The 24531-nt window shown below is 42.0% G+C and overlaps 1 protein-coding gene across 1 annotated transcript in view; it reads left to right on the plus strand.

Moving 5' to 3' along the window:
* The window catches only part of MUC19 (mucin 19, oligomeric), a 112233-nt gene that overhangs the window by 49334 nt on the left and 38368 nt on the right, over positions 1-24531 (plus strand). Inside the window, exons 36-40 of the mRNA XM_047785774.1 lie at positions 4148-4186; positions 5362-5460; positions 6887-6952; positions 18667-19479; positions 19861-24511. Coding sequence (XP_047641730.1) covers positions 4148-4186; positions 5362-5460; positions 6887-6952; positions 18667-19479; positions 19861-24511 — 5668 coding nt within the window. The remainder of the gene's footprint in view (positions 1-4147; positions 4187-5361; positions 5461-6886; positions 6953-18666; positions 19480-19860; positions 24512-24531) is intronic.

Genomic DNA, 24531 nt, shown 5'->3' on the forward strand with positions numbered 1-24531 from the left:
TTTTCCCCTGTTTAGATTGACAGATCTTGACACAGAGCTAACACTCACTGAGCACTAAGCATTTGACACATATTATACTATTTGGTAGAGAAAACGCTATGAAATGGATGCCATTATTCTCCTCAGTTTACAAATGAAGAAATGGAAGCACAAAGAGGTTATGTGTCCAAGGTTACTTGCTAATAATTAGCAGAGAGAGGATTAAAGTCCATTTTTTTTTCTAGATTCTAGCCTTAATGAGTCTGTGCTTTGATATTTGAGACAAAATAAAGTTGAATTTAATTTAAATCTATTATTGAAGTAGTAGTGTATAGATAGCTGCAAATTCCAATTTCAAATTGGGACTTGTGTTACAATTTATAGTTTATTAATAAGTTTCCATTAAAACTAAAAATAGCTCATTGACTAAATGGGATACTTATATAACTGAAAAAGTGTGTTTCTGTTATGTAACAATTTGATATCTTAAAATGCATTTTTTTTCTCAAAAAGTTAAAATATCAAAGTTTTACAATATAGGTTATATGTAAATTTGATTTGTTTTTTTAATATACTTATTCTAAAATTGCATTAGTCATAGAAAGAAAATAATTGCACCAGGATATTATAGAGAACCAGCTGAGTATAGTGGGAAGCAGAAGCAGAAATATAAGAATTTGAATCTCTTCTCTCCCACTTACTAGCTGTATGACCCTAGTTTTAGCCCCTCAAATACTCTGAACATTAGTTTTTCTCAGTAGTTAAGTGGGGAAAATATAATATCTACATTACCGGACTTGAGTAAATGTGATAGCACATGTTAGTATAATACATAGTAAATACTAGGTAAAGTCAAGTTTATTACTAGTATCAGTTTTATAAAGAATAATTCATTATGTAAACAAATACATTTTAGCAGAGGAGTTTAGTATTAGTTTCAACAATTAATCACAAATATACTACTTCCTGAATTAAAACCAGTTTATGAATTCTAAATTTTTTTCAGAAGTAAGATATTTTGCAAAAATTAAATTTTGCAGTACTGGATTTGCTGTTAGGAAAAATGTCATAGATATCCCTTAAGCTTATCCTTCAGAAATTTATATTAAGTTAAAAGGAATCCATTGAAGGAAAATGACAAAACAATCATTTATAAAATACTTCATAAATTTTATAAGAATTTAAATGGTTCTTAGAAGTAATAAAAAACTTTTGTGGTAGCTGAGAAATTAATTACAAGATTTTATTTTTATAAGTTTATCATGAAGTAACAATGAGATAAAAATAATAAATAAAATAAATTATTTTAATAGTCAAGTTTATCATGATTAAAATGGACAATCATTTTGCAAGTTGTCAGGGTGGATTACTACCTCATAATACACAGAGCTATAAATATTTTGGTAAAGGAAGCTCTTTCTAGTATCATTTGTGTCTTGGCAACAAAGAATCTGATACACAGTAATTCATATCATCAAGTACTTTAGTTTGTCTGTTCATTTGCAAATAATGGAAAAGTCCATTGAAACTGTAATGGCTATTGATGTCAAAACTAATGAGAACAGTCATGCTTCATCTATCAGTTTGGGTAATTAAACCATGGTGAAAAGTGGATTGGGTTCTCATGTATTCCTGTGAGTAGAGGCTTATCCCTACTTTTTATTGCTTTATCAACAATTTCATACCTCCCTCTTCTCAAGTTCGTTTGTGGGAAAAGGGAACTATGTCATAAGAGCCCAAGTGGTTTGTACTCCAATCTGTGATTAGCTTAGACACCTCTCATGGCCCTGATAGAATATGGATCCTTGAGATCCACTCAGGAGCATGTTGCCTCCTTCGCCGCACTGAATCACACACACTGTATTCCCCTTAACTCTGTGTTCATCCCCACATAGTTAGATGTGGAAATTCTGGAGAAGATTGATTCTTCTCCATGTGATAATGTGATAATGCTGCTTTTCATGAAATGTGACTGCCTTCAGTTTGAAAGAGTTCCAATCAAGATCATTGGAATTCCTTAAAGGTTAAATCTATACTGGAAAAGGTCTCTGCACCAAAGTCTTTTGATGTGTTGGGGGCTTTCTTGCTACATCACTGTAGTGTTGATTGTCTCTGTGGACCATGGCATAAGAGTCTTTCTACGTGATTCTTACATCCAGAACAACAAGGTATTTTAGTTCAAATGTCCAAGTATTATGTTTGTTAGTGAGAAAAGATATCAAGATCTGAACTGGTCTGTTAGATTCTACTTGATATTGATTTGAAAATCTCCTCAGCTAAAGCTTGACAGTAATTTTCAAAATATTCACATACATCTTCTCTCAAACTGCTTGACTTACACTGTGTCTGTTTTGTGAAGTAATTAGGGGAGATAGTTTATCTTATTTGTTTGCTATTATATTCTATAGTGTCTAGTCTAATTTATAAATATTATCATTAATTGGTGAATGGATAATAAAAATAATAAACTACAAGAGGTGATACATTATAGAAGCAGCATTACATAAAAACTTGTATGGGTCAGAATCCAAGGGGCCAGGTGACTTAGATTTTAGTCCCAACTTTCATTGACTGTCAGAGATCTTAAACAAATCATTTACCTTTTCTGAGCTCAATTCTTCAGATGCAGAATAGGTGTGACACTTTTACTTCATTGATTGAGTGATTAATTAATCCATTCATTCCCCTGAGAAATGCTTATCAAGCACCTGATATGTACTAGACATTCTGATACTGTTAGAGATTTAAAGATGAATTAAAATAGATGTGGTCCTTGTATTCCTAAACCATAAACTGTAAAATGATAGTCTAGTCAGGAAGATGGATATTACTTAAGTAATTACAAAAGCAAATGGAAACTTGCATCAATGACAAGAGCTACGAAGTGCTTAAAATGGGGGTAGAGTGGAGTTGTGTCTCAGTGGAGATAGCCCGGCTAGTATCCATGAGGATGCAGGTTCAATCCCTGGCCTTACTCAGTTGGTTAAGGATCCAGCATTGCCGTGAGCTGTGGTGTAGGTCACAGACACTCTTGAATCTAGCGTTGCTGTGGCTGTGGTATAGGCTGGCAGCTGTAGGTCCAGTTCAACCCCTAGCCTTGGAACCTCCATATGCCGCAGGAGTGGCCCTAAAAACCAAAAAAAGTAAAATAAAAATAAAATAAAATGGGGGTAGGGTGGGTGAAGAGTGGATTTCATCAAGTCAAGATTTTCAGGAACGGCTGAAGAAAAGATGATTGAGTTAGAACTGTCCAAGGAATTTGAATTAGGAGAAGAAGGAGGGTACCGGTGTTCCAAGTACAGGGTACTGCAAATAGCAAGTTTGAAAGACTGAAAGAAGGTCAGTGTGGCTGGACAAAGAGTCAGTAGATAAGAGGGACAGAGATAGAGGATTAATAAAGGCTTATGTTTCAGTCCACAGACCACCTCAACAAACATTTAATAAGCTTCTACCACATCCCTGGTAGGTGCTGGGAATGCCCATAAAGTATGGCCTCTTCCTTCAGGCGTTTACTGGTAACTTCACAGTTTATCTCCATGAACCTGCTATATCCAGTCACAAAAATAAACCCTGGAAAATATTTCTCCTTCTCCTTGCGCAAACCCTTATAGACTAAGTGCTACTCAGTAGAAAAATAATGAAGGAGAAGACAGAAATAAAGTTAAGTCACAGAAATTATAAACTGCAAAATCAGCCTCTGCTTAGGAGAGAACAAAGGTCTCATTGTTGGTATATTCCATTACACTGTATTTGGTAGAATTCAGCATATGCACATATGCGTGGTGTATAAACATCCACCACACACATATGCATGTCCGTTGAAAAGAGTGACATTATAATGTCACTATTCTAAAGATGAAATACAAATGTATGGGAGTTCCTGCTGTGGTGCAGTGGGTTGCTTCAGAGGCCCTGCACAGTGGGTTAAAGGATCTGGCATTGCTGCAGGTGCAGCGTAGTTCACAGCTGTGGCTCAGATTCAATGCCTGGCCCAGGATCTTCCATATGCTGCGGGTGTGGCCACACACAAAAATGTATTGCCGACACGCAAAACTAAGTATATTGTAAACTACTATGTATCTAGTGAGCAAATTAACAAGTGAGCAATCTTTCTAGTATTTTCCCCTTGAGATCAGAATATTCATATCATTTCTTTTTTTCTCATCAGGAACAACTCTGGGTTTTCTCAGTGGAACTTTTACTACAGGTTAGTCTGTTAATTCCTGATTCTATATGTAAAAAATATCTGTCAGAGTAATTTATTAGTAACTTTGTGCTTTTAAGAAAGAATTTATGAGTTTGGGTTTTGAAAAAATATTTCAAACAAGCAGTGTACTAGGCTATTCCCTAAACTTAAAATCACATTGATGTCTTAATTACTTTTTGGAATAAGATTTAAGTTTACATAAAAAAAATGATGTGTTGAAAGAAATAAATTAGAGCAGTACAAATTAAGAAACTGTTTAATTCCAATTAGATCAGTAACTGATTGAAATTTTAAGGTGATGACTACTTACTGTATATTTTCTAAAAATTGAATCGGAATTGCTTAGGCAATAATGATGAGTCAATCAGCGGTTCTTTAGTTATTAGGCAGTTAAGACAGGGATCTCAAGCAGAGCTTTCTCACAGTTTGGTCTGCACATGAATGCAATCCAGGATGTTTATTACTGACCCAATGTGAGATAAGAATTGAAACAGAAAACAAATCTTTAGAAACATGGCAGTTTGACATAACAATTTTATATTTGTTGAATAAAAATTTATGTTTTATACAGCTTTATTTTTAAAACTTTTATTCCTCTACTTTCATGACATTTTTCCCAAGCATCAATATAGTAGATTGAAAACCACAGAATTGTTCTTTTACCACCGAACGTCTGAGAAGCATGGGTTAGAGTATAAGTTTGGGTCTAGACTGCCTGGGTGACCTGGAGCAGGTCATTTAACCATATCTGTTAAGTGGAAATAGTGATATTACCTGCCTCAGAGGATTTTTATAGGATTAAATGAGCTGGTTTATGTCTAGGGTATTTTTCCAACTACTATCTTTGCTTCAGGAGGAGAAGGGGCTCCTAGTGCATCAATACCGGGAGGTGAGGATGATAGCACACCCAGGGAACCAAGCCCAGGATCCATAAGCCCAGGAATATCAGGCAAATCAGGATGTGCACCTTAGCCCCTGTTAAAGGGCACGGAACGTATTACAGGTTGGACTAAAGATTAAGCTCCGGTGATGTAAGAGCCTCTCACCACAGAAATCCTAAGGCGCATTTAAAGATTTCTTTTGTATTAGAAACCTCAATTGTGTGGCATTAGAGCAGAGGGACATGTAGAATCCTTAAACAATGGAAGTAATACTCCCTCCCCACTCTTTGTCAGGGGCCCCAGGAGTATCAGAGGGTGTCACAACCGTGTCTGGGAACAAGAGCACAAGTGAGGACTCAGCTGCCCCAGGCACGACCCCGGGAGGCCCTCCAGGTATGGCAATGGGTGGTCTGAAGCCCCTGCTTACTGATCTTAGGGAAGTTGCCAGCACTTCTGAGTTATTAATTATCATAAATGCACATACTCATGACCTCAGTATCTCTACATTTATGGGATTAACGAGCAGTGTTTTCCTATCATCAGCTCAGAGATGATTTACAGCAAATTGTATTGTTTCAGAATCCAAGAGTCCTGCCTTTGAACTTCTGAGGCTATGAATCTGAAGTGGGGCAAAAGTCATGGTTTGCAGTCTTGGCTACAAGTTATAACTGGCTAGAAGCGTTTTTGTAAATACATACTGAAGAGCCTTTTACAGACTAATTGAATCAAAATTCCTGGAGGAAGGGTCCTGGCATAAGAACTTTTTAAAAGCCTTGCTGTTACTTCTTAATGTATAGCTTGGCCTGACAATCACTGGGCCAGTATATCTGTATATTTAATAAGCAACCCAGGTGATTCTTATGGTCAGTTTTTAGAAAGCGTGAATTGTATAAGTGTGATAAGTTTTGGAAAGAGTGAAATGTAAAAGTGTGATAAAGTTTGGAAAGCATTGAACAGCATACTCTTTTCTGCTTACTGAAGATATATATATTTAAAATCAGTTAAACAGTATAGATATTGTCTATTTTGAAAGAGACCACCAGGTCATTAGCTGGTGAAACAACTAGAATACCAAGCAGTGAAGTGACATCATCTGAAGGCAAGTTAGGTGAGTAGAGAGTGTCATTCAGAGGCCATGACTTTTGTCAAAAAGGAGTGTTTCATCAGAATACTACTAATTTCACTCAGTATTAGTTAATAAAATACTATCCAACAAAAGATGTAGAATAGGATCTAAATGTGATTAACATTTTCAAGAAGAATTTTTTTTTCTGGTGTCTCCAAATCTTCCCTTCAAAAGTACTACAGTACCGTGCAATAGTGTTTTTGCCCTCCCAATATTGTGTTTATCAGGCATAACAGGAGAGTCTGCTGGAACTACCCCTGGAACTGGCAATGGCATCACAGCTAGACCACTTTCACTGGTTCTTGCCCAACACAGAGGCAAGGTGCAGGTTCACCTGAGCCCTGGTGGTGATGCTCCATCAGGAGCTTAGCAGAGAGTCCAGGTTCTTATGAGAAACTTGAGTGAATTGAGAAATGGCTATGGCTTTTAAGAGCTATAATTTCAAGAAACTGCAATATGGGTAGTTGGAGCATTTTTAGCACAACCAACTACATAAACTAGATAAAGCACAAGATGCCATTTAAACTTGAAGTTCACATAAATAAGGATTTTTTGGGGGGGTAATGAGTTCATCCCAAGCAATAATTGGAATATAATTGTTGCTTATCTGGAATTCAGATTATGTCCTGCATTTTGACTTGCTAAATACTGCAACCCCAATGTCCACTGAGAACCATTTTTATTTTCAATTAGGAACAACTGGAGGGGAAAATGCTGCCACCACTGGAGCTGCTGGTGAAAACACCTCTGGAGCATCAGGTACTGAAAGTACATAATCAGAATGAACCAGACAATAGAGATGTGATTTCTTTTCTTAAAATTTTGTCAGAGACAAGGTTTCCTGGAAATTTTAATTATTATTTGTGTCATTCAAAACTGAAGACAATTAGAAATAAACTGAGTCATTATGTGCAAGATATCACACTGGGTGCCCTAGAGAACATTGGGAGAGGAGTAAAGTAAGGGACTGGTTCTCTCAGAACTTGATTTTTGAGCTGGAGAAATGAATATTTATATACACACAGAGGCAAAAACCATACACGTAGAAAATAGAAGGTAGACGATAAACTAAATCAAGGAAACGTAGATGCAGGAACTGTATAAGACGCAGGCAGAGGATACGCTAAATCAAGGAAATGTTCAGTGATACGTGTTAGAGGGGGACTCAAGATGACCTTCAGGTAAAAGGGCTGATTAATTGGGGTTGAAAACCACAGAATTATTCTATTTTGAAAAGAACATGATGCCAGGATCAGTGAACTACGACTGTGTTAAACAAAGAAAAATACACAACCTTTGTGAGTTATGTTTTATTCAGGAACCTCATTGAGGACTATAGCCTGCAAGACAGCCTCTCAAATGGCTCTGAGGAAGTATTTGGAGAGGTAAGGGAGGAGCCAGGGTATATAGGAGGTTTTTTGGCTGAAAAAACCATGTAGTCTAACATCAAAAGATTACTGCTGATCATAAAGAAAAACAGACATCGCCGAGCTCCCATCTTGGCTCAGCGGCTAACGAATCGGACCAGAATGCATGAGGATGTGGATTTGATCGCTGTGCTTGCTCAGTAGGTCAAGGATCTGGCATTGCCTTGAGCTGAGGTGTAGGTGGCAGATGTGGCTTGGATCTGATGTTGTTGTGGCTGTGGCGTAGGCCAGCCGGCAGCTGTAGCTCCAACTTGACCTCTAGCCTGGGAACCTCCATAGGTTCCATAGGGCGGGTGCAGTCCTAAAAAAAAAAGAAAGAAGAAAAGAGGAAAAAAAAGAAAACAGACATCTCAAGTTAATGATTTTAGTGCTTTTCTCTGTATGGGAAGATGCAATATCTGGGCTCATTGAAATTATTCCTTAGATGTGCAGCTAAACTGTGTAGGGCCAGTATCTTGTTTTTCGCCATCGTGAATTCCCCTCAAGGGGCATTGCCCATAGGGTATGGATGCAGTGGCTGAGGACATGATGGCAGGCAACATTTGTTGCTTACTGGAATAGCAAGCAACCTTTGTTTACTGGTGACATTCTTTGTTTATAATTATATCTATATACTTTAACTTGAGCAAATACTAGAAACATAAGTAACCTCAGTGAAAATTTAGGGATATATTCAATTTCAGGGGAATAAACAGCAGTCATATTTCAGGTGTGGGGGAAATGCAATTGAAAACAAATTCTCCCAACCCAGAGACCCTGTCCACATAGGTAGAAGAGAAAGAAAACAGTTTCATTATTGAGTTATTAAGAAGGATAAATAGAAAGAGAGAAAGGGGGAGTTCCCGTCATGGCGCAGTGGTTAACGAATCCGACTAGGAACCATGAGGTTGCAGGTTCGATTCCTGCCCTTGCTCAGTGGGTTAAGGATACGGCGTTGCCGTGAGCTGTGGTGTAGATTGCAGACGCGGCTCATATCCCACGTTGCTGTGGCTCTGGTGTAGGCCAGCGGCTATAGCTCCAATTCGACCCCTAGCCTGGGAACCTCCATATGTCATGGGCTCAGCCCTAAAAAGACAGGGAAAAAACAAAAACAAAAACAAAAACAGAATGTGATGTGAATTAGAATCAATTCACTAAAGGATAGTAAGGACAGAAAGAAATCTCACCAAGCAGATACAATTCCTTACATGCATGTTCTCAAGAAAAATAGTCCTTAGGTAAGAGAACTTGATAACATCATTTATTACACATAGTAGTTCATCTTAAATTCACCTGGCAGTTGGGATGACCATCATGTTATGTAATTGGTTTAATACAAAGGAAAAAAAAAAAACTCTTGATGATGGGAGGAGTTTTGTGCCTAGATGGGCAAGGAACACTGTCTCCTTTAGAGATTCACATTTCAGAGAGATGGAGCCCAAGTCCTTGAGAAAGTCATTCCTGGGTCATTAGACTGACAGAGGCTTATTGATTTTTTTTTATAAAAGACTTACATCCATTTCAAAGGCACTAGAAAGAAATTTACAAATATTCTAAAGTATATATTCTAAGAAAAGGAAAAGGGAAATCTCTTTCCTTAGTTTCAATAGAGAGTATTAAAGCCTGTTATTTAAAGAGTTGTATTTATTCTTACACAGGCCGTCCTCATACAATGAAATTTTATATTTTTAATTAGCTAGCTTTTGTTCTCCTATTATAAAATTAGGCCATGCCTGGGTGTTGCCCAGTGCAACCTCTGGGTTGGAGATGGCGACACCCCTGGGGAACCAAGCCCTGGAGCCACAAGTCTTGGGAAGTCAGGCAAGTCTGAACCTGAATTTTCAGCAGTTCCCAGTTATACCTCCCTTTTCATCCTTCTTAAAATAGTGGTAGAACACAGGTAACATCAACTAGGTTCACCACCAGAAGGAGAGGTCCTCACCGATTGGAGAACACTGAGAGATCTGAAACCTGGGAAATCAGAGCACTTGTGAATTTGTGTAGGAAGAGGAACCCCTTCCAGGGCCCGAGAGTGGGCTCTTGTATAATACTCAGAAATGAATCATCTGAGGAGACACATAAGCTGACAAAGCAAAAAACCTTATTGAGAAGTGGAGAACCTGGCAGAGAGCAGCAGGGTAAGGAAACCCAGAATTGCTCTGCCACGTGGCTCAAAGCCTCAGGTTTTATGAGAATGGGGTGAGTTTCCGGGTTGTCTCTGGCCAGTCATGTTGCTCGGCTCATTTTTGGTCTGACTCAGGGTCATTCTCGATGGCATGCGTCTCTTAGCCAAGATGGAGTCCAGCCCCGAGGGTTCTGGGAGGTTGATCTTTTCCTCCCTCCTCCTGGCTCCTCCCAAATTCTTCTGGTTAGTTTTCAGAGAAGCACCATGTTTCTTATCGAGGCCTCCTGTCATGACACAACTCACGCAAGCAGCTATTATTGTGCCTGGCCAAAATGGGCGGTTTCAGTCAAAGGTTCCCTAACAAACATGGGGTTGAAAGACAGGATTGGAGAGTTTATGGAATGACAGCTGGTGCCTTTTTTTTTTTTTTTTGTCGTTTTGCCTCTGCTAGGGCTGCTCCCATGGCATATGGAAGTTCCTAGACTAGGGGTCTAATCGGAGCTGTAGCCACCGGCCTACGCCAGAGCCACAGCAACTTGGGATCCGAGCCACGTCTGCGACCCACACCACAGCTCACGGCAACACCGGATCCTTAACCCGCTGAGCAAGGCCAGGGATCGAACCTGCAACCTCATGGTTCCTAGTCAGATTCGTTAACCACTGAGCCACGACGGCAACTCTGACAACTGGTATCTTGAGAAGGCACTTGGACTGCTTGTAAAGGAGGAGGCATATTAGAAGGTGAAGGAGTCCTTGGAGCCTGAATGTCAAAGGAAAAAGAAAAAAGTACTTATAGCTAAGGGTCTCAAGAAAACATGGTAATAATTAAATATTAGAAGACAGACAAAAGAAATGTTCCATTTATAAAAGGAGCTTTTCTTCAATGTAACGAGAGGAACCCTTCAATCTGAGAAATCTACTGAACCCCACAAAAGCCTTTTTGCCACTCACTGCATGAATTTTTAGGAAAATACAATTAAAAAAAAAAAAAAGAAAAGAAAGAAAAAAGAAAAAGGAAAAAAAAGCAAACTATTCTTTTGTATACATTTTCAGTATTAGAAAGCAAATTCTAAAAATCTAGTCATAAAGCAGAGGAATAATAAACGTTTCTGAACTCAGGTTTAGCTGCTTACTGCCACAAAGCCAATTGAGAGGCAAATGTTGGTAGAAAGGAAAGTTGGCTTTATCAAAAGGCCAGCAATATGGGAAAAAGGTGCTCTTGTGTCCCAGAACCAACTCCAAAGATTCTACTTGGCCATTTCAGTTAAAAGATAAGAAGGGGAAAGAATCTCAGTGAATCCTTGAGGCAAAAGTTCAGGTTCTGCATGAGTTTCCATCGCATGCAAACTGCCAGACTCCTCTAATCTTTCTTCAGGTGTTATCTTGCCTCCAAGGTCTGCGTGCAGAATTGCTAAGGGGGATGATAGAGGTAGAGAGCTAGTCATTCTTTAACTACTTAAAACATCATTCCTACCTCTTTTATTCTAGGGAAATAACAGGTTAGCTTAACTGTGGCCTAGCGATCTCATTTTTATAAGGTTTGAAGGGAACAGATATAGGCAAACAGGAAAGGGGCAAAGAAGCTGCTTACCATCTCCCTCTGTCAGACATTGTATTTCTGGGGGCTTAGGAGTCATGGTCCATCTTATGTAACAGCTTCCTGTTGACAGAGCTCCATATTCTTAGAGTGGAAGGTATTGACAGGGGTCGGTAGTATCTCTTTGCTGACAATTTTAGTTGCCTATTTATATATACAGGCAGAGCAAGCTACAATTATTTTGATGCCCACAAAACTATAGATTATTATGAGCAATAATGTTCATCTTGTTCTCTAAAGGGAAGACCTTAGAATTGTGCTAACCATAGATTCAGTACTTTGCAAGATGGAGCAGCTTATGTTATGGCTACAGTCTGGTCATCACGCAGTTAGCTTCCCCCCTCAGGTAGTATCGGTAAAATTCCTCAGGAATATGCAACAGACACCGAAAGATGCTGTGACTTGATGTCCTAATCATTAATTGCTTGAGCCTGCTTTTATGACTCAGGGAGATTTCAGCTTTTGTACAAACAAGAGGTGGAGACACGGAGGGGCCTTTGGACTTGGGTAGGGGGAAGGCTCAGCATTCTGCTCAGTTTCAAAAACATAGCATTTAGGTATAACATTTATTCAGGTAACATTCATAACAAATTTAAAATTAAAAAAACCAAAGATATAAATAGACGTCAAAATTATAAATTAAAAAACAGGGTAAAAATACATAAATAGGAAAATATTAATTTGGAATTAATGAAAATTCAGGAGACATATTGAAAAAAAAAAGAAAGATTATCTCAGAAGGAAAGACCAACTGACAAGGTACTGAACAAAGAATAAATAAGACAAAGTATGGCAAAGAGATTAGAAGGTAGAAATGGAAAGATCATGCCCTCTAAAAAAAGCTGGAGACATTTTTAAAGATGATAAGGTGAAAAAGAGAAGGGCAGAGTTATAGGAAACACAAAAATATCCAACATATATGATTGCAGTTTCAGGAGAAGAAAAAGCAATGAAAGAGAACAGATATCTAAAATTATAAATTGGAGCTCCCATCGTCGCTCAGTGGTTAACGAATCTGACTAGGAACCACGAGGTTGTGGGTTTGATCCCTGGCCTTTCTCAGTGGGTTCAGGATCCGGTGTTGCCATGAGCTGTGGTGTAGGTCGCAGACGTGGCTTGGATCCCATGTTGCTGTGGCTCTGCTGTAGGCCAGTGGCTACAGCTCCGATTCGACCCCTAGCCTGGGAATCTCCATATGCCGCGGGTGCGGCCCTTTCAAAGACAAAAAGACTAAAATAAAGTAAAATAAAATAAAATAAAATAAAATAAAATAAAATAAAATAAAATAAAATAAAATAAAATAAAGTAAAATAAAATAAAATAAAATAATAAATTGAATCAAATTTCCTGCAATTAAAAATAGATCTAAATCTGCTTGTTGAAAGGACCTACCTTATACCTGGAAGAATCATTCCTAAAAAGTCAAATTTGTAACTTATTTTAGAAAATTGTTAGACTTGAAAGATGAAGTTTCTGGATATTGAGGCAAAAGGTAGTTATTAAAAAAAGAAAGAAAATCATTAAGACTTGTCGAGAGCAGAGTAGCATTTAGATACCTAAGGAAAGAAAATGTGGGCCAAGGGTTTTATATCCACCTAAAAGTAACACAAGCAGTAAAGTGATAAGAAAATAGTTTAAAACATGAAAGAATTCAGGGAATTATGTACCCATGAGCCATTCCTAATAAAATCATTGGAGAAATGTTAAGTAGCAAAAAGATGCTTTGAAAACAAACTAAAATATTATAGCACTGACATTTTTAACTGTAGCTCTAAAACTATAACAAAAATTGAAAGAAAAGTGGAAGAAAAATATATAATGTTACATGTTTGACCAAATGAAAATAACCAAGTAAAGTATAGAAGACCAAGTTAAAAAAAAAGAGCATAAGAAAGCAAATGGGGGAGTTCCCGTCATGGCGCAGTGGTTAACGAATCCGACTAGGAACCATGAGGTTGCAGGTTCAGTCCCTGGCCTTGCTCAGTGGGTTAAGGATCCAGCATTGCTGTGAGCTGTGGTGTAGGTTGCAGACGCGGCTCGGATCCTGCATTGCTGTGGCTCTGGCGTAGGCCAGTAGCTACAGCTCCGATTCAACCCCTAGCCTGGGAACCTCCATATGCTGCGGGAGCGGCCCAAGAAATAGCAACAACAACAACAACAAAAAAAAAAAAAAAAAAAAAAGACAAAAGACAAAAAAAAAGGAAAGCAAATGGGGGAGTTCCCATTGTGGATCAGAGGTAATGATCCCACCTAGTATCCATGAGGATGTAAGTTCAATCCCTGGTGTTGCTCAGTGGGTTAAAGATCCAGCTTTGCTGAGAGCTGTGGTGTAGGTCACAGATGTGGCTTGCATCTGACATTGCTGTGGGTGTGGTGTAGGCTGGCAGCTGCAGTTCTGATTTGACCCCTAGACTGGGAACTTCCACATGCTGCAAATGCGGCCCTAAAAAGCACAAAAGCAAAAAAAAGAAAGCAAATGGTATTTACTTAAATTGGAAAGTACAGAAAGTACAGAAGAGGAAAAGGAAGAAAAAATTATGAGTTAATTTTATCACTGCCCACAGGGGACAACCAATAGACAGTATCCAAAAGAAAATTGGGAGGATGATAATGGGATTATATAAAAACGTTACTGTAAAAATATAACCTTTCTATCAGATGAGAAATAAAAAAGCAAAAAGCAAAAAAAAGAGCAACTAAAGAGTTTGCATAGCAAAAGAAAAATGACTGAAATTAAAACCCAAAAACATATTAAAATAATGTCTAGTAATAATAGTTCCTATTACTTTTTAATGAAATCTTTTCAAAATTACAAAATCCATTAAAATAGTTCATCATACTAATAACTCTAAGTAACAATAAAAACAACTAATTTTCCATATAAAAGCTAAAAAAGGCATTTGATAAACATTCAATAACCATTTCTGATGGGGAAAAGAAAATCCAAAAATATCTTGCACAGGCACAGTCCATATGTAAACACTGATCCTAGAATCAAAACATATAATTGAGTGAATAACTTAACCTCTATGATCTTAGTTTTCTTAACTGTAAAAACTGAGTAGTAATGGGGAGTTCCCTGGTGACCTAGTGGTTGAGGACCTGGTGTTTTCATACTGTGGCTCAGGTTACTACTGTGACTTGTGTTAGATCCTCAGCCAATCCTTGGCCTGGGAACTTCTGCAAAAAATAAAAACACCCCCCCCCCAAAATCCAAAAAATCAAACAAAACCCTGAGCAATGTAATCTGTTGAGTGGGATTGTGACAAGAATACAATGAAATAGTGAGTGAATGTATGCCAAAAATGTATGTCATTTTTCAAAACATAAAGAGTAATAATTATTACTGATATAGGAAATTAGATCCTTCTTTAATCTTTAGTTGGAAGTTAATTTAAGTCAGAACTGGTTATCTCATAATTAAAAAAATTCTGTGAATGAGTCTTTTCCATTTTTTCCTTTGTAACAGGTACACCTGGAATATCAGGTGGTACAATTGGTGTCACAGATATAATGGTGATCTGACAGTTCATGTGTTCTCTATTACCAGATAGGATTAATGTGGCATTTTAAGTCTGATATGCTTATATGGCCAGTTTAGAAATCACTAGAATGTTACTTGATGCAACTATAGAGGATTTATATAAAAAAATGTAATGGTGACCATCTAACATTTCATTTTATATTTGGTCCTTAAATGTTTTTCTGAGTTAAGGACTTCTTAGGACGTATTTCTCATCCAGTTAGTTACATTTTTTTAAATCTAAGGTCCGCATTGCACTAAACAAAATCACTTCAACAATCAGCAAAAATATAGATCGAAGGTACTAAATAATTATAAAATAACATGTTAACTATTTTGCATTTTATTATTGATAATATAATTTCCCCATTATAGAAATACTTGATTCAATAAATTTGTTTCTTTCTTGAATAAAAGATTGTTAGATATTAAAAAATTATCAGGCATTAACAAGGATATTAGAATTTAGAGTCTTTCATTTACCAGTTTTTTGCAAAAATCCACTATCTTTAACATCAGAAAAATTCATGGTTCAGTAATATTAAAAAACATTGTAGTTTAAAATGTTAACGTATTTCCCATAAACTTTTTACTGAACAAGAAAATGTTCTAGAACTTTGATGAACAGCTGTCCCAATTTCTGAGAATAATTTAATAAGTAACATTGCCTTCTGAATTGTCTAAAAATTCAGGAAACAATTTACTCCCTAAAATCTCTACACATTGGTTTAAAAATGTCTTATTTTCAGAGTTCCTACCCTGGCTCAGCAGTATTGAATCTGACTGGTATCCATGGGGATACAGGTTCAATCCCTGGCCAGCCTCAGTGGGCTAAGGATCCAGCATTGCCATGATCTGTGGTGTAGGTTGCAGAACATGACTTAGATCCTACATTGCTGCAACTATGGCATAGGCCAGTATCTGTAGCTCTGATTTCACCCCTAGCCCAGGAATTTCCATATGCCATGGGTGTGGCCCTAAGAAGACAGTAAATAAAAGTCTCATTTTCTAGAATTTGCAAATAGGACATAACAACTCATTTGCTCAAAGCGCAGTCCTTACTAAACAGTTTGTGCCTCATACATTTAACTTGTTTCAAAGAAATATAGAATTTAAAAACAAACAAATAAATAGGATTGGTGAATATTTCTCATAAATAGGCAAAAAAGTTCCTGAAAAATATAATTGGTAGAGTAAATTTATACTGTTTTTTTTTAACCTTGATTTAAATCCAATATATTGAGTACAACTTAATGGATAAAATAAAAATATGAGTCAGTTATTAACCATTGTATAATATTATTCATGAGTCATCTTAATCCATTTTAGCAAAAATAAAAAATGATGATCAGAAAAAAATACAGTAAGTGTAAAGTGGACAGAATGTTTTTACGTACATTTACTTATTTAAATCATATAACCACCCTGTGCTATTGACAGTATATAGTAATGATTTACATTTCATTTATGAAAAAATCAACAACATATTACTCCAGTCACAGGGTGACTATGTTGTGAGGCCAGAACAGGCCCTAGATTGTTCATTCTTCATCTGGTCATTCTTCATTACTATATAGGCTACCAACAGGGTGGATTTCTGTCAAAACTAGAGCAAGACCTTGTCACCTTGCTGTTCTAATTTTCAGTTGTGTTCCAGTAGCTAGCTACTTGATTTGATAAATATCTGGTGAATAAGTAAATAAATGAATAGAACACTCAGTCTGGTAAAGGGTCAAGAGGCTTTATTCTTATAAAGGAGGTAAAAATAACAGGCTGTGTGAAAAGACCTTCCAGAAGAATTCGATGTGGGAGGAAGTAGACTGTACATGCACCCATCTATACACACAGCACTGTGTAGATCTGTGTCCCTACAAATCCAAGGCTTCCATCTTCATTGGTCCCTTAGTAGAATCCTTCACAAAAGGACTTGGAGATTCTTGGTTCTGCTAGGTTGTTGCAGAATTTATTCCATTAGGTTAAGGCCAGAAGGATGTAGAAGCATTCTGTAAAATGGTTAAGCATGCAGAAGAGTTTTAAAAATCATTGAATATGTATCCAGAGGACAGGGTAAAAGTAACTGTGATAGAGAATTGGCTATAGAAGAAGTTGGAGTTTAGGGTAAAAGAGACACTGCCCAATATGGGCTTAGAATGCCACAGGTAACAGAGGAAACCACAATGTAGGCTCTATTCAATGTCAAAGAATGACAGGATATGAAGTACGCTGGGATTAATTGCTTCAAGACCTTAAACTGAATACTAATTTAAGTTCCTTAAATGAGAATAAAATTGATGTTTCAGAGGCAGTGAGTGTTAGCCCATAGATGCCAAACTAGTCTATAGAAAAATGCAAGGGCATGACTTGGCTGGAAAATTCCCTTAAATTGAGCTCATAGAGAAGCACCTAGAAGTCAGAGATAAGACAGGCCTAGTGGACATGGATGCATAATCTTTAGGAAGTCAGGTATAGGAAATTTTCTAAGATATCTTAGATGTAAATTTCCAAATGTATACCCCAGTCTTGTCTTCTCTGGAACTCTAGATTCATACTCAGTTGATAACTTGCCATTCGGATGTCTAATATCTCAGATTTAGCATGAGCTAAATAGAATTCTTGATTTACCTTCAGACCCACACCTGCTCTCCCAGTCTTTCCCATACCAATAAAAGGTAACATTACTGACTTTGTTTATTCAGGAAAAAAATCTAATAGTTATCCTCGATGCCTCTCTTTTTTGTTTTGCACCTGCCAGTGCAAACAAGGCCTGTTAATGCTACTTATAAAATATATCCTGAATCCATCCACTGTTCTCAATGTCCTTTATCACCACTATAACTCAAGGCACTCAAATATTGCCTGCATTCTTAAAATTACCTCATACCAGTCTTCCAACTTCCATTATATGCCTTTACCATATATTCTCTATAAAATGAGAAAGAGAGATTTTAAACATGTAAATCTATCACTCCCCTGCATAAAATTATATTCAATTGAGAAAAATATCCAATTTCCCTCCTCTAATTCACAATAACCTACCAAATCCTATATATGGCCTCATCTTCTAATGTTATCCCCTTAACCTCCCATGATTCATATACATTCACCTAGTTCTACTTCTCTAGATATGTAGCTAATTTCAACACGATGTCTTTTGCACTGTTGTTTCCACTACCTAGAATGCTATTTCCCTAGAACATCACATAGCTGTGTGCTTCCTGTCAGATCTCAGATTAACTGCAACTTTTCAGAGAAATCTTTGCTAGTCAGACAGCCTAAAATAGAACCCCAGATGTTTGGTATCACTTAACTTTATCTTAGTGCTCTGATGTAGTTCTTGTTTATGAATTTGACTTGTTAGATAGTAATTTTATTTATATGTCTGCATGTCTCTCCTATACAACTAGGATACTTTATAGGAGCAGAGAATTATTTACTTACTAAATATATCATTTTAGAAAAGCTACTTACACTATTTTAAAAGCTCAACATCTTCTCTAAAATAGATAAAGTAAGACCATATATATCATAGGATGGTTTTGATGTAAATAGGGGTAAAAAAAATTATGGAGAACTTACATATTATATAAGATATTCAGTAAGTGATTGATGAATGAATAAACAGAAAGAGGATAATAATAAAATAATAGGAAGAAATTATATTGTGGAAGAATGAAATGTGGATACAGAATAAGGCAATGGCAATGGGGATGAAGAAGTATGAAAGCTACAGAAAAGAGAGAGAAAACAATATGTGCCTATATATTAAGAAAAGACAAAGACAGCTATAAAAAAAACATTGTACATTTACTACTTGTTTAACAGGGACAACTGGACCATCTGTTGTAAGTTCAGAGACAAGTAGAGGGGCAGAAACTACTGGACCATCAGCTGAAAGGTCAAGGACAACTCTGCCAACAATTGGTATGACAGAAATTATTGGATCATCAACTGAAGAATCAAGGGCAACCAGAACATCAACTGGCAGATATTCCCCAAATGTTTCCTCAGCTGTAGGGTCACAAACAAGTAGACAATCAACTGAAGGATCAAGCGAAAATGGACTAACAGAAGTAGTGACAGAAACATATGTACCAACAACTGGAATATCAAGGACAACAGAAGAATCAGAGTTGACTGGAATATCAGTAGTAGGTTCAGGGAAAACTGGATCATCAACCATAGTGACAGTAACAAATGCTAGATCCTCTGTTGCAGGGTCAGGGACAACCGGAACACTTTCTGGAGCATCAGGGTCCACAGGATCATCATTGGGATCACCAGGGGCAATCAGAGCATCCATTGGCCAGCCCGAAACAACCAGAATCTCGGTGGGAGGGTCGTCTGGAGCCCCTGCAGTCTCATCTGGAGCATCACAGGCAGCGGGAACATCAGGTGCTGCCCCGGGAACAAGTGCCTCATCCGTCGGGGTGACGGAAAGTGCTAGAACCTCTGTCCCAGGGTCAGGGACAACCAGAACACCGTCTGGAGCATCAGGGTCCACAGGACCATCATCGGGATCACCAGGTGCCACCGGAGCAACCATTGGCCAGCCCGAAACAACCAGAATCTTGGTGGCAGGGTTGTCTGGAGCACCTGCAGTCTCACCTGGAGCATCACAGGCAGCGGGAACATCAGGTGAAGTGGCAGGTCCAACGACTTCCCTTCTTAGCATGACTGGAACAAGCAGAGCCCCTGTCGGAAGCTCAGGGTCAAGTAGCCCATCTCCTGGAGCATCAGGGGGAACAGAAGCAGGGGATGTAGGACCATCAACCACTGTATTATCTCCTGGTGCTACAGGGGCCACTCGACCTGGAGGAGGAGCACAAACAGGCAGCCCACCTGGGGCAAGTTCACAGACAAGTACTTCTCCAACACCTGCAGAAGCCGGGACGACTGTTCCTGGATCGGGAACGAGTGGATCATCAAGGGAAGGGGCAGCAGCTACCGGAAGCTCTGCTGTGGGTTCAGGAACAACACCGATCTCTTCTGGAGCATCTGAGGCAGCCGGAACATCAGGTGCTGCCCCGGGAACAACTGCCTCATCCGTCGGGGTGACGGAATCAGCTAGACCCTCTGTCGCAGGGTCCGGGACAACTGGAATACCGCCTGGAGCATCAGGATCCACAGGATCATCATCGGGATCACCAGGGGCCACCGGAGCATCCATTGGCCAGCCCGAAACAACCAGAATCTCGGTGGCAGGGTCATCTGGAGCCCCTGCAGTCTCACCTGGAGCATCACAGGCAGCCGGAACGTCAGCTGCTGCCCCGGGAACAACTGCCTCATCTGTCGGGGTGGCGGAATCTTCTAGCCCCTCTGTCACAAGGTTGGGGCAAAATAGATTACTGTTTGGAGCGTCAGGGTCCACAGGATCATCATCGGGATCACCAGGGGCCACTGGTCCATCCATTGGCCAGCCTGAAACAACCAGAATCTTGGTGTCAGGGTCATCTGGAGCCCCTGCAGTCTCACCTGGAGCATCACAGGCAGCGGGAACATCAGGTGCTGCCCCGGGAACAACTGCCTCATCCGTCGGGTTGACGGAATCAGCCAGAACCTCTATCGCAGCATCAGGGACAACCGGAACACTGTCGGGCGCATCAGGGTCCACAGGACCATCATCGGGATCACCAGTGGCCACCGGAGCATCCATTGGCCAGCCCGAAACAACCAGAATCTCGGTGGCAGGGTCATCTGGAGCCCCTGCAGTCTCATCTGGAGCATCACAGGCATCGGGAACTTCAGGTGCTGCCCCGGGAACAGGTGGCTCATCTGTCGGGGTGGCGGTAATTTCCAGACCCTCTGTCACAAGGTTGGGGCAAAATAGATTACTGTTTGGAACGTCAGGGTCCACAGAATCATCATCGGGATCACCGGGGGGCACCAGTCCATCCATTGGCCAGCCTGAAACAACCAGAATCTTGGTGTCAGGGTCATCTGGAGCCCCTGCAGTCTCACCTGGAGCATCACAGGCAGCCGGAACGTCAGCTGCTGCCCCGGGAACAACTGCCTCATCTGTCGGGGTGGCAGAATCTTCTATACCCTCTGTCACAAGGTTGGGGCAAAATAGATTACTGTTTGGAGCGTCAAGGTCCACGGAATCATCATCGGGATCACCTGGGGCCACCCATGCATCCATTGGCCAGCCTGAAACAACCAGAATCTCGGTGGCAGGGTCATCTGGAGCCCCTGCAGTCTCACCTGGAGCATCACAGGCAGCCGGAACGTCAGCTGCTGCCCCGGGAACAACTGCCTCATCTGTCGGGGTGGCGGAATCTTCTAGACCCTCTGTCACCGGGTTGGGGCAAAATAGATTACTGTTTGGAGCGTCAGGGTCCACAGAATCATCATCGGGATCACCAGGGGCCACCCATGCATCCATTGGCCAGCCTGAAACAACCAGAATCTCGGTGGCAGGGTCATCTGGAGCCCCTGCAGTCTCACCTGGAGCATCACAGGCAGCCGGAATATCAGCTGCTGCCCCGGGAACAAGTGCCTCATCCGTTGGGGTGGCGGTATCTTCTAGACCCACTGTCACAAGGTTGGGGACAACCGGAACACTGTCTGGAGCGTCAGGGTCCACAGGATCATCATCGGGATCACCAGGGGCCACCGGAGCATCCATTGGCCAGCCTGAAACAACCAGAATCTCGGTGGCAGGGTCATCTGGAGCCCCTGCAGTCTCACCTGGAGCATCACAGGCAGCGGGAACATCAGGTGCTGCCCCGGGAACAAGTGCCTCATCCGTCGGGGTGGCGGTATCTTCTAGACCCTCTGTCACAGGGTTGGGGACAACCGGAACACTGTCGGGAGCGTCAGGGTCCACAGGACCACCATCGGGATCACCAGGGGCCACCGGAGCATCCATTGGCCAGCCCGAAACAAACAGAATCTCGGTGGCAGGGTCATCTGGAGCCCTTGCAGTCTCACCTGGAGCATCACAGGCAGCCGGAACATCAGGTGCTGCCCCGGGAACAAGTGCCTCATCTGTCGGGGTGGCGGAATCTTCTAGCCCCTCTGTCACAAGGTTGGGGCAAAATAGATTACTGTCGGGAGCATCAGGGTCCACAGGATCATCATCGGGATCACCAGGGGCCACCGGTCCATCCATTGGCCAGCCTGAAACAAGCAGAATCTTGGTGTCAGGGTCATCTGGAGCCCCTGCAGTCTCACCTGGAGCATCACAGGCAGCGGGAACATCAGGTGCTGCCCCGGGAACAACTGCCTCATCCGTCGGGTTGACGGAATCAGCCAGAACCTCTATCGCAGCATCAGGGACAACCGGAACACTGTCGGGCGCATCAGGGTCCACAGGACCATCATCGGGATCACCAGGGGCCACCGGAGCATCCATTGGCCAGCCCGAACCAACCAGAATCTCGGTGGCAGGGTCATCTGGAGCCCCTGCAGTCTCATCTGGAGCATCACAGGCAGCGGGAACTTCAGGTGCTGCCCCGGGAACAAGTGCCTCATCCGTCGGGGTGGCGGTATCTTCTAGACCCTCTGTCACAGGGTTGGGGACAACCGGAACACTGTCGGGCGCATCAGGGTCCACAGGACCATCATCGGGATCACCAGGGGCCACCGGAGCATCCATTGGCCAGCCCGAAACAACCAGAATCTCGGTGGCAGGGTCATCTGGAGCCCCTGCAGTCTCACCTGGAGCATCACAGGCAGCCGGAACATCAGCTGCTGCCCTGGGAACAAGTGCCTCATCTGTGGGGGTGGCGGAATCTTCTAGCCCCTCTGTCACAAGGTTGGGGCAAAATAGATTACTGTTTGGAGCGTCAGGGTCCACAGGATCATCATCGGGATCACCAGGGGCCACCGGTCCATCCATTGGCCAGCCTGAAACAACCAGAATCTTGGTGTCAGGGTCATCTGGAGCCCCTGCAGTCTCACCTGGAACATCACAGGCAGCAGGAACATCAGGTGCTGCCCCGGGAACAACTGCCTCATCCGTCGGGTTGACGGAATCAGCCAGAACCTCTATCGCAGCATCAGGGACAACCGGAACACTGTCGGGCGCATCAGGGTCCACAGGACCATCATCGGAATCACCAGGGGCCACCGGAGCATCCATTGGCCAGCCCGAAACAACCAGAATCTCGGTGGCAGGGTCATCTGGAGCCCCTGCAGTCTCACCTGGAGCATCACAGGCAGCGGGAACATCAGGTGCTGCCCCGGGAACAAGTGCCTCATCCGTCGGGGTGGCGGTATCTTCTAGACCCTCTGTCACAGGGTTGGGGACAACTGGAATACTGTTTGGAGCGTCAGGGTCCACAGGATCATCATCGGGATCACCAGGGGCCACTGGAGCATCCATTGGCCAGCCCGAAACAACCAGAATCTCGGTGGCAGGGTCATCTGGAGCCCCTGCAGTCTCACCTGGAGCATCACAGGCAGCCGGAACATCAGCTGCTGTCCCGGGAACAAGTGCCTCATCTGTCGGGGTGGCGGAATCTTCTAGCCCCTCTGTCACCGGGTTGGGGCAAAATAGATTACTGTTTGGAGCGTCAGGGTCCACAGGATCATCATCGGGATCACCAGGGGCCACCGGAGCATCCATTGGCCAGCCTGAAACAACCAGAATCTCGGTGGCAGGGTCATCTGGAGCCCCTGCAGTCTCACCTGGAGCATCACAGGCAGCTGGAACATCAGCTGCTGCCCCGGGAACAACTGCCTCATCTGTCGGGTTGGCGGAATCTTCTAGACCCTCTGTCACAAGGTTGGGGCAAAATAGATTACTGTTTGGAGCGTCAGGGTCCACAGGATCATCATCGGGATCACCAGGGGCCACCCATGCATCCATTGGCCAGCCTGAAACAACCAGAATCTCGGTGGCAGGGTCATCTGGAGCCCCTGCAGTCTCACCTGGAGCATCACAGGCAGCGGGAACTTCAGGTGCTGCCCCGGGAACAAGTGCCTCATCCGTCGGGGTGGCGGTATCTTCTAGACCCACTGTCACAGGGTTGGGGACAACCGGAACACTGTCTGGAGCGTCAGGGTCCACAGGATCATCATCGGGATCACCAGGGACCAGCGGAGCATCCATTGGCCAGCCCGAAACAACCAGAATCTCGGTGGCAGGGTCATCTGGAGCCCCTGCAGTCTCACCTGGAGCATCACAGGCAGCGGGAACATCAGGTGCTGCCCCGGGAACAAGTGCCTCATCCGTCGGGGTGGCGGTATCTTCTAGACCCTCTGTCACAGGGTTGGGGACAACCGGAACACTGTCGGGAGCGTCAGGGTCCACAGGACCACCATCGGGATCACCAGGGGCCACCGGAGCATCCATTGGCCAGCCTGAAACAACCAGAATCTCGGTGGCAGGGTCATCTGGAGCCCCTGCAGTCTCATCTGGAGCATCACAGGCAGCGGGAACATCAGGTGCTGCCCCGGGAACAAGTGCCTCATCTGTCGGGGTGGCGGAATCTTCTAGCCCCTCTGTCACAAGGTTGGGGCAAAATAGATTACTGTTTGGAGCGTCAGGGTCCACAGGATCATCATCGGGATCACCAGGGGCCACCGCTCCATCCATTGGCCAGCCTGAAACAAGCAGAATCTTGGTGTCAGGGTCATCTGGAGCCCCTGCAGTCTCACCGGGAGCATCACAGGCAGCGGGAACATCAGGTGCTGCCCCGGGAACAACTGCCTCATCCGTCGGGTGACGGAATCAGCAGAAAC

The sequence above is a fragment of the Phacochoerus africanus genome, chromosome 7 (genome assembly GCF_016906955.1).
Source record: "Phacochoerus africanus isolate WHEZ1 chromosome 7, ROS_Pafr_v1, whole genome shotgun sequence".
Taxonomy (NCBI): Eukaryota; Metazoa; Chordata; class Mammalia; order Artiodactyla; family Suidae; genus Phacochoerus; species Phacochoerus africanus.